We start from the raw sequence: 10746 nt of genomic DNA, 5'->3' as shown, positions 1-10746 counted from the left end.
GTTTTTAGGGTGAAACATGTAACATATTCCCACTCGCTGAGCCGTTGCCTGTATTGCTGCATCTAGTGACAGCTAGCAGGGGATCTTCTTCTCCCTGCTGCCACTATTTAAAAAAAAACATGGGGCTTCGCCTGCCCAGCCGCATCATCTATTCAGAGAGTTCTGTGAATGGAAAACTGCAAATACCGACAGCCTTTGAGCTTGTAGTTCTCAATGAACTACTATGGCGATGTGGTAGTTCAATGTCTGTATCTGCCTGCCCATACGAGGTACGAGCACGATACGTGATAATGGCACTGCAATCTGCTGATCATGAGTGCAATGCTTTCTAAGCTCCAAGTAAAAAAAAAAAAAAAAAATTATTTATATATATATATATATATATATATATATATATATATATATATATATATATATATATATATATATATATAATTTTTTTTTTCCTCTACCCAGCACAAAGATGAGCTATAATTATTATTTTATTTATTTTTAAAGGCAAGCTTATATTTTAAGCTGATTTACCAATCGACTTGTGCACAACCAGCCTGTTGGAAAATGTTGCCTCAATTAGTCAGCGTGGAAGTCCATCAAAGGTTCTTCTTTTCCTTGAAGCCCAGATGGTGGACTGTTTTCTGGCCCCTGAAACCCATTGGTTGTTCTTTATAAATTAATTTGGACTTTTTTATCCTTTGGTCTAACACCCCTTTTCATTGGTGCATTTGTTTTCTTCTGGTTCCCAAACTAAAGCCAGATATAAACTAGTAGAATTGTATTCACAATTTTTCATTTTAAAAACATTTGTTCAATTTTCCATTCCTTACTGGGGTTATATTGACATTTTGTTTTTGACTGCAGTGGTGAGAAAATTAGAAGGGTCAGGATTTAAAATTTTCCCTGAACAAACTTATTTATAATACTGTATGTGGAACTACTTTTTTTTAACAACATTCATAAAGCTGTCGAAAGGAACAGAAAATTTTAATATGAATGTTCATACAATCTTTTTTTATAATCAAACTGGGTATAGCTAACTTAAGATTAACTCGATATTTATGTTCATATGCGTACATGCGTCTTTAATATGCAGACTAGATGAACCACTTAGTTTTCATGCAGCATCATTTGTATATCAGTAAAATATAGGTGCAGCACTTAATAAGTAGTAAATGAATATATAAAAGACAAATGATATATAAAATAGTCCGATATTATAAAAATCAGTTCAGGTGATAAATCCAAAGGGTAGTGAAAGCAGCAGCAGATAGACTTGTGACACCAACCGATAGTTAAAGTGCGCACTCACCAGAAGCGCATAGGTAATGCGCATGTAATATAATAACCACCAGGATGACTCTAGGTAGGCGGGACAGGTAGGTGAACTTCCATCTATGGAATGGTCATCAAGCCTTGGGAAATTATTGGAATCTGCTGGATCCAGAGATCCCCTTAAGGATGGATTAGGTGCTCAGCCTGAGTACAAGGCTCCTTTCCTTTGGTTGTGGAAAATCAATGGGGGTGACCTGCAAGCCTAATAGCTCCAAAAAGGAGCCAAGAAACAGGTGCCCATAGTGTAGTATGCTCAAATATTTAATGGTATTCAAATAGTATAAAATAATACAGGGTAGTACATAAAAACCACAGGTATGCAGAATATGCAGCACTAACTCTAACAAAGATGGCCACCGGGCTTCCTCGTAGCTCCAGCGGCAGTGACATCATGCTCTGTCTGGTTCCTCCTAATCGGAGCTATTAGGCTTGCAGATCACCCCCATTGATTTTCCACAACCAGAGGAAAGGAGCCCTGTACTCAGGCTGAGCACCTAATCCATCCTTAAGGGGACCTCTGGATCCAGCAGATTCCAATCCTTTCCTACGGCTTGATGACCATTCCATAGATGGAAGTTCACCTACCTGTCCCGCCTACCTAGAGTCATCCTGGTGGGTATTATATTACATGTGCATTACCTATGCGCTTCCGGTGAGTGCGCACTATCGGTTAGTGTCACAAGTCTAGCTGCTGCTGATTTCACTACCCTTTGGATTTATCACCTGAACTGATTTATTTTTATAATATCGGACTATTTTATATATCATTTGTCTTTTATATATATATTTACTTATTAAGCACTGCACCTATATTTTACTGATTCATTTGAAGGTTTATCTTGGTACCTTTTGGTGTTATAGCAGCTATTATAAGAAGCGCTCGCTATTTATATTACATTTCATCATCTGTATATGATTCTACACACACAGCAATGAAAGGGTGTGTGGGCTTCCATGGCTTTCTGCATCATAATGGCCTATAAATTTGATTGAATTTGTGCGTTCATTAATGGTCGTTCATCAACAGCAATTTAAAGTTGGAAGAAACTCCCACACACGTTGCTGGCATTTCACCCACTTCGCGGCACAATGCGGCGTGCTATAAATTGATGCGCTGTACATTGGTGGATTTAATGAGTCGCACACCTGCTACTTCCACTTGTGTTGTAAATTTACCATTCTGTCTCAGTAAATCATCCTCCGGGGACCTCGCCAGCTGTAGAGAACAGATAGGCCTTGAAAAACTTTTGAAGTAATTAAATATATTCTCACTAATAACGTTGAAAAAAAAATTAAACTGACGCATATGCCATGACTAATTACTTTTAAAGAGGAAGTATTGTGATGAAGCTTGACTTTTTTTTTTTTTTCTCTTTATTTAATTAAGAGTTAATCCATCTAAACTAATATTTCATGAAAAAATGTAATGACCTATTTGTTTTTGATATCTCAGGTGGCAAGGTCTCTTGCACAAGACTTCCCTAGGTCAGTCCTTTTTATGCCACAGAACCTTCCTAAGCCACAAAATATTTCCGGGACTAGGAATAGGCATGGGGCACTTCTGGTTATTTTAAGGCAGGGGTGTCAAACTGGCGGCCCTCCAGCTGTTGTGAAACTACAAGTCCCATCATGCCTCTACCTTTGGGAGTCATGCTTGTAACCAAGGGCGGACTGACCATTTGCAAACTCGGGGGCCCGGGGTCAGTAGGGGGCCCCATGGGATGCCACTGGTACCTTTTTCATAGGCTTTTTGAGTTTGGGCAAGGACACAGGGGCCCCATGATCCCCTATTGCCCGGGGGTCCCATGAGTTGTCAGTCCGCCCCTGCTTGTAACTGTCAATTTTGCAGTGCCTCATGGGACTTGTAGTTTCGTAACAGCTGGTGGGCCACCACTTTCACATCTGTGTTTTAAGGTGTCAGGTCTTCTGACACTTGAATTTTACTTTTTTTTTTCTTTTTTAATAGTTGAATGACAATTTTACATTGTAGGTTTGTGCTGCAATTGCAAGCCAAGCATTTGACTCATATTTGTGGTGCAACCCCATTGATTTCAATGGGCAAGTTTGACAGGCAGTGGCACAGCCTGAGTTAAAAGAGCTGACGCGACGAAGCACAGCATTATGGTCACGGCATGTGTACAGCCCTGTCAGGCTACAATGTTAGAATTCCAGGGGGTGGTAAAACTATGGCTCAGCCTCCAGTGTGAAACAGCTCTAAAAGGTAGAAAAGATTGGACATGTCATCATTTTAAAAGCATACAGCAATGTATACAAAGAAGCAAAATCTCCTGCGCTCAAGCGGAGTGTACTGGCAAAAGTCAATGCATAATCTTTGGTTGGTCCATTAATTACACTGACTGTGCTGCCCCCTATGGGCCAGGGAAACCCAGAAGAAATACTGCAAGAACAAGGCTCTGAAGAAGAGGGGATTCCCTCCTTGAAACGCATCAGCCTTTTGGAAGGTCTTCTCGTGCTGGGGAATCTAGGTGACCAGGTCGCTTCGAGTACATTGTGGACATTTATTTTAGTTATTATTTTGACACGTATTTACAGCAGCACTAGGATGTAATTATTTATATTTAGTCATTTTAAGTGAAGCACGGCACAATTTTGTTATTTAGTACATTGTGGACTTTGATGTGCCTTATTGTTGATGTTGTTTGTGAGTATACATCTGTCTTATTATAGAAAATGCTACCGCAAAGGTAATGTACTAGGTTGGTGCGCCCTGATCCTTGTTCTTGCAATAATGCAATGCATCGCTGAGATAGAATTCTCTTCCTATCTTTGTTATGAGGAACCCTGACTTATGCATTTTTGGGTGTTGGAACCCATGAATTAAAATGCAACAGTGTGGCTGGGCCCTTGAGGAATGTTCACGTTTCTAGTCTCAGACCAATCTTTTTGGGTAAAGGATATGTAAACCCTAACAATGAACTTCTTGTATTGTCTCCCTGTTGGTCTGTTAAAGCGGTATTAAACCTAAAACCAAAAATGTAGCTTATTGCAGCCTACCAATTTATTTATTTCAGGTACTTATATATCGCCATCAATTTGCGCAGCGCTTTTTACACACATACACATATATATATATATATATATATATATCTTACATTCACATCAGTCCCTAACCCTCAAGGGGTGTACAATCTAAGGTCCCTAACTTACATTCATACATACACATACTAGGGACAATTTAGACAGGATCCAATTAACCTACCAGCATGTCTTTGGAGTGTGGGAGGAAACCGGAGTACCCGGAGGAAATCCACGCAGGCACAGGGAGAACATACAAACTCTAGGCAGGTGGTGCTGTGGTTGGGACTCGAACCAATGACCCTAGTACTGCCAGGCAGAAGTGCTAACCATTTAGCTACTGTGCTGCCCATTACATATGGCGATTTCTTCCATTTGTTTTTTGGCTTTTTCCCCCCTCTGTTATAACCTAGTGGTCTGCCCAGTAACACACCGCCTGTATTCCTGTATTAGTGCCCCACAGGGGGCACAGCAGACAGCAGCATTGTTAATTTGGGGGAAGGAAGTGTTAGAAGCGCTTGCAGATTTAAATACTCTAACAAATTGAAGGCAAACTTCAGCTCGCACTGCAGTTAAAGCATCATTTTTTTTCTTTTGGGTAAACGTTTTACATAAATAAAAGCTGATCATCATAAGCACTCCTGTCAGTGGTAAATGGTTTGTCTAAATGCTCTTAATTGATACATTTGCAGGAGAGCCTGTTCTGTTGAAAAACACCAGACTTACTGGCAAGATCACCAGATGACAATAAAGAAAACAGCCTAAAAAAAGAAAACGGATGCAGCCTATAAGAATTGGTAAGCTGCAATATAATAGATGTTTGCTTTTTCGTTTGATACTGCTTTAAATGTACCATTTAGATGCATTTGTTCTATCTGTTCAAAAAAATAACAGTTGATCTTACAAAATTTAAGAGCAGCCCTGTGTCCTAGTTCTTATCTTGGACTAAAAGATTAGCCTTCTGTTTTAGAGATCTGAGAGTGGGAGAGGTTGACTAGTTTAGCGAAACACTGATACCACTGGGGAAGGAGAGGGATTTACTAACATTGGAGCAGACAGAATTTGGAGCAGCTGTGCATAGTAACCAATCCACTTTTATTTACAGTTCATTCACCTTTGAAAGCTACAATCTGATTGGTTGCTTCATACTCTGTGTGCCCCAGTCTTGTTCTACTTTAAGCTCTTTTGTTGTCAGCCTACAATAGAGCTTAAAGCAGAAAGTCACCCAAAAGGGTGAAGATCCCCCCCCTCTATATTTATAAAAAAAATTTTTTGTGGGTGGGGGGTTGTTGTAGGCAGGGGCAGACTGACAACTCATGGGGCCCCCGGGCAATAGGGGATCATGGGGCCCCTGTGTCCTTGCCCAAACTCAAAAAAGCCTTTGAAAAAGGTACCAGGGGCATCTCATGGGACCCCCTACTGACCCCGGGCCCTCGGGCAGTGCCCGAGTTTCCAAATGGTCAGTCCGCCCCTGGTTACAGGTACCTAGTCGTGACAGCTACCCACTTCCACAAAGCAATCTGAGCAGAAGTTCAACTCCACCTGGCCCCCCCTCCCTTCCCACAGCTTTCAGGGGCACACCACCAGTCCAAGAAGGCTGTGGTGCCTTGCACAAACCATAATGGGGCTTATTTACTAAAATTGGACAGTGCAAAATCTGGCTCACTTCTGCATAGAAACCAATCAGCTTCCAGATTTTATTGCCAAACCTTAATTGAACAAGCTGAGGTTGAAAGCTGATTGGCTACCATGCACAGCTGCCAGATTTTGAGTGGACCAGCTTTAGTAAATCTCCAGTGTGTCTCGTGCATCCACAGTGAGCGGGCAACCGGATGTGAAGCCACAGGAGTCACAGCTGGCTGCCCACAGTTTACATGCCAGTGCCGGGGACCCAAAGATTGGTGAAGAACTGGCTCGGGTGAGGATGGTGCTGGATCCCCTGACGGGCGGATGTTTATTAAAAGTCAGCAGCTGCAGTTTTTAATTTTTTCAACTGACTAAAGAACTGCTTTAAGTGCTGAGTACATTCTTGTCAGATCAGGAATACAGTGACAGGCAGGTTTACAGCATTGACCAGTTGCGATACCTCCTTGGTTTGCTGCCGGAGCAAGGTTGTAGCTGAGCTCCTGCTGCCTTATGGACTATCCAGCTCCGTATATACCCTCTCAAGCAACCTTTTCATAAAGGAACCCAGCAGGAGCAAATTGGATCATGCTTTGCTAGGGGTTTGTTTTTTTTTTGCCTTCCTCTGAATCAACTGTGGGTATAGGATTATAACTTTTTTTTTTTTTTTTTTTCTATGGTTGAACTGGATGGACTTTTGTCTTTTTTTTTCAGCCAGACTATCTATGTAACCCATGCAAATAATTCATTATATCAATAGCTCATGGTGCTAATGGTCAGTGAAAAGAATGCTTGTGACATTGGGGATCAGTGGGAAGAATTCCCCTGCCTTATAGATGGTCAATAAAAAGATAATTGGTGCCAGTAGTTACTTTACTGAGCGGCAGAAATTGCGCAAGGAACCCCTAGCAACCTCTCGAGGAACTCTAGTGGTGAAAGGCTGCTCTTAAAGAGGTAGTAAACTGCAGGAAAGCAAAAAAAAAAAATTTAAAAGTTCCCTGTAAGGTAATGTTAATGCATCGCACGCTATGTAAAACTTGCCTGAAAACGAAGCCCTCCAGCGGCACGCTGTCACCTTTGCAGAGGCCTCCATTTTCACCCGTCTTCATTCCGGGTTCTTGAGCTTCAGCCGTCTGACAGGCCGGGCCGCGATGACACATGCTTGGGAGTCCCGGGCCATGGCATGCAGCTCTGAAGGAACAGCACGGGTATGCCATTCCTTTAGAGCACATGCAGCGGCTTAAATAAAAGAGAGAATATCTCCCAAATGCTTACCTGTAGGTAAAATAACAAAAAACTAGTGCTGTGTACTCGAATAACAAATGGAATAAATGATACTTTGCATACAGTAGTTTTATCAAAAACGCCAATAAACAATTTTTATTATGTGCTTTTTTTTTTTTTTTCTTTTTTAAGTTGTGATTGGACCACATGTACATGACATCACATCACCTCAGCAAGGTGATCTGGAACCACTAAAAATTCCCACCTCCCCCTTTTAACCTTCTTTACTCCCAACCCGTGTGGCATGTCAATCATTTACAATGTCTGGACCATCTGATTGTGACGTGTCTGCTTGAGTGCCCTATTATCGCAATGTATATATTATTATTTCCTCCCATAGCATCTCTGGTGGAGCCTGAGTCAGTCGTAGGTTCATGGGACCTACTTGAAGGCACGGCAGGAGGTCTGTATGCTTTTAATGTCATCAAGTCCCTGCTGAGTGCCGTGGCACTGCACTCGGGGTGAAATCTAGAACTGAAATGGAATTGGGAATTAATTATGGATGTGTAATTTTTGCTGTTTTTGTGGATTGTATTAAAACACGTAAAAATTGGTTACCTGTTATTATACGTATATAGATTTATATAGGTGTGTGTTGTGTGTGTGTGTGTGTGTGTGTATGTATGTATGTGTATATAAAATTCCCCAAACACTGCGGACCGCTCCATACTCATTAACGTCTCTGTACAAGGAGCTTCTTTAGAAGTTACGGACTGGAATCTTCTCGAAAATTCTGGAACTCTGACATCTGCATCTAACTGATGTCCTTATCCCTTCAACTTCTCTTGTAGCCCATCATCTATAGTCCAAACACCAAAAGTGATGGTTTGTTCCATTTGGTGAACAACATGTCCCCGTTTCGCACTGTCCCACAGTCCCCTTTTTGCTAACATGAGGTTCAAACTTCAGCAACTTATCACAAGCAAACCACACGGTCAGACCAAACACAAGTTGAACAGGACAACTTCCTCAGCAGGATACAGGTCCCTCAGTCTGATAGTGTGTGTCCTTTTTTTTTTTTCTTAGTTTTTAAGGTTTCTTTTTTGGGGGGGGGGGGGGGGGGGGACGACTGGTCACGTCTGCTCCCGCTGTTCTCGGTCACACTGCTCCGTTCTCTTGCCGTGGCTTGTGGACGGCAGACTGGGAAGCACTGAGGGATGGTGCCAAAGTGCAGAGGAATCCGGAGAGGAGGGTGAGTCCCAGCCCACCCCAGGCACAGAACATGGACCAGCCATACCCGTGGCTGATGTCTTCGGGTAAACCGTATACCGAGCGTGGGTATCGCGACAGCTCGAAATTGATGCCAGCTACACAGGTGCAGAGGGAGATAATGCAGCAAGTTCCTGAAAAGAGAGAACGGAAAGGCATGATATTTCTTTTTTTTTTTTTTTTAAACTATAATTGTAATGCAAGGTGATTTTTTTTTTTATGTAATCTGAATTTTGATTGGTTGCTATGGTAACTGTATGTAGCACATCATTGCATCCCTTAGCACTGCCATATGTTTAAAGGCTTTAAAGATGAAATCTTGGCACAGGAAAAACATGCTGCCTGCAATGATGGTTTGCTTGCATATATGGAATAGATAGTATTTACTTGGCTGAACTATGTGCCAAGATATCCCAGTACTTTTATTTACTATGGAAACCTCCATCCACACTAAACAGTATGGATGGATAAACCTCCCCACGCTGGCTACTGTATTCTGAGTCAGCACCTGCAGCAGTCAAAATACCCAACAAGAGACTGCAGCTGATTGGTAACAGTCACTGTTGCACCAACATTTTTCCCAGCGACTCCTTTTAATCCTCAATGGAAATTTGTTGAACTGGGTGGTGGCAGCAGGGTTGTATATGGACAGCTTAAAGGATAATTTCTCCTTTTGAAAAAAAATTAAAAAAATAAATGCAAATTTTTCTGCATGTAAAAAAATGTACATTTATTATTTTATTTTTAAGGAGCCTGTGGAGCATTGAACCCATGATCAGCAGATCGCGAGTGCAATGTCAGGCTCCTGCAGACTCTCAGGACAGCCTGAGATAATTTCTCCTTTTGAAAAAAAATAAATAAATAAATGCAAATTTTTCTGCATGTAAAAAAATGTACATTTACCGTATTATTTTATTTTTAAGGAGCCTGTGGAGCATTGCACCCATGATCAGCAGATCGTGAGTGCAATGTCAGACTCCTGCAGACTCTCAGGACAGCCGCCTGCCTGTACCTCATATGCAGCAGACAGTTACTTGAGAGCTGGAAGATCAGCTATCTAAAAGAGCGCTCACCAGCGCCTTTGTAGTTCATTGAGAAATACAAGCCGTCTGCTGCAATGGCTGAAAGTACTTGTAGTCTATTCATTCACAGGAATCTGGAAGAATGATGCGGCCATGTGGGCGAAGTCCTCTACGGCCACATTATTTCCAAATTGCGACAGCAGGTGCGGGGAGAAGATCCCCCGGGGCCCATTGTCATGGGGAGAGGGGGTGCATGTTGAACATGTTACACCTTTAATACGGGTGTAACATTTTGGAAAGGTGAACCTATCCTTTAAGGTTAGAGCTATACGGAAGATCTTTAGTAGCTCAAGCACACCTTTAAAATTGCTAGACATAGATCACTACACAGCAGGAATGAATGGCCCTCTATAGAGCAAACATGTAATAACATTGAGTGGCGATCAGTCAAACACAACTGGAGCATTGTGCGATCATGCGAGAGTCATCACTGCTACATAATAATTTTGTAGTTTACTCTTTAGGGAGCTATTTGTTCGATCTGTGAAGCTACTGTTCGCTACTCTTACAAATGATTCGCTAGTGATTTAGTTAGCAAGACTGAGCTACTGAAAATACTCCTGTTTAGCTCGGGCATAACAGTCCATTTTTTTTGCATGTGCCATTGCTGGTTGACCACTTTTGAGGTTCCCTTTTCCTGCACCCTGCTAGTCTAGTCTCCAACACACACCCTTTAAAGATGAGGCTTGGTTCAAAAGCATTTTTTTTGTCCTCCACAGCTTTAGCTACTTCATTACAAGTAATGTATGTCCCACGATGTGCAGGCTGCTGAATTCTTCACTGCAGGGCTGCCCTGTCCTCTTCTTGCTGCTGAACTTTCAGTGCTGTGGAGGTTAAGAGTGTTGGGTCTTTGGACCTAGCTGTACCAAAGATGAACTGACAGGAAGGAGGTGGGGTGTTCCAGCTGGATCATCTTCGGTGCAGCTAAGCCCAGAGACCAGAAGCTGTTAACCCCCCCCCCAGTGTCGGAAGTTCAGCAGGAAGAGGACAGGGCAGCCCGACACTTAGGAATTCTACAGACTTCAGCAGCCTGCACATCATGGGACATACTTCATTACAGGTAAGTAATGCAGCTAAAGCTGTATATATAAAGCGTGTTTTTAGTTTTTTTTAAACTAAACTTCACTTTTAATTACTTATGAGAAATAAGGGTGCAATCCTAAAGCCAATTCCAGTCTCTATG

The 10746-nt window shown here is 42.0% G+C and overlaps 1 protein-coding gene across 1 annotated transcript in view; it reads right to left on the bottom strand.

The window, feature by feature from the left end:
• Window positions 1-7340: 7340 nt before the first annotated feature.
• The window catches only part of LOC149463082 (transmembrane protein 178B), a 94846-nt gene continuing 91440 nt past the window's right edge, over window positions 7341-10746 (bottom strand). The window contains exon 4 of the mRNA XM_089675798.1: window positions 7341-8615. Within this exon, the coding sequence (XP_089531924.1) occupies window positions 8371-8615 (245 nt within the window). The 3' untranslated portion in view covers window positions 7341-8370. The remainder of the gene's footprint in view (window positions 8616-10746) is intronic.

This window comes from Staurois parvus, unplaced genomic scaffold (genome assembly GCF_062004578.1).
Source record: "Staurois parvus isolate SC_StPar_1 unplaced genomic scaffold, SC_StPar_1.0 ptg000159l, whole genome shotgun sequence".
Lineage (NCBI taxonomy): Eukaryota > Metazoa > Chordata > Amphibia > Anura > Ranidae > Staurois > Staurois parvus.
The sequence above is the reverse complement of the archived record's forward strand: the minus strand, read 5'-3'. Positions and strand labels throughout refer to the sequence as shown.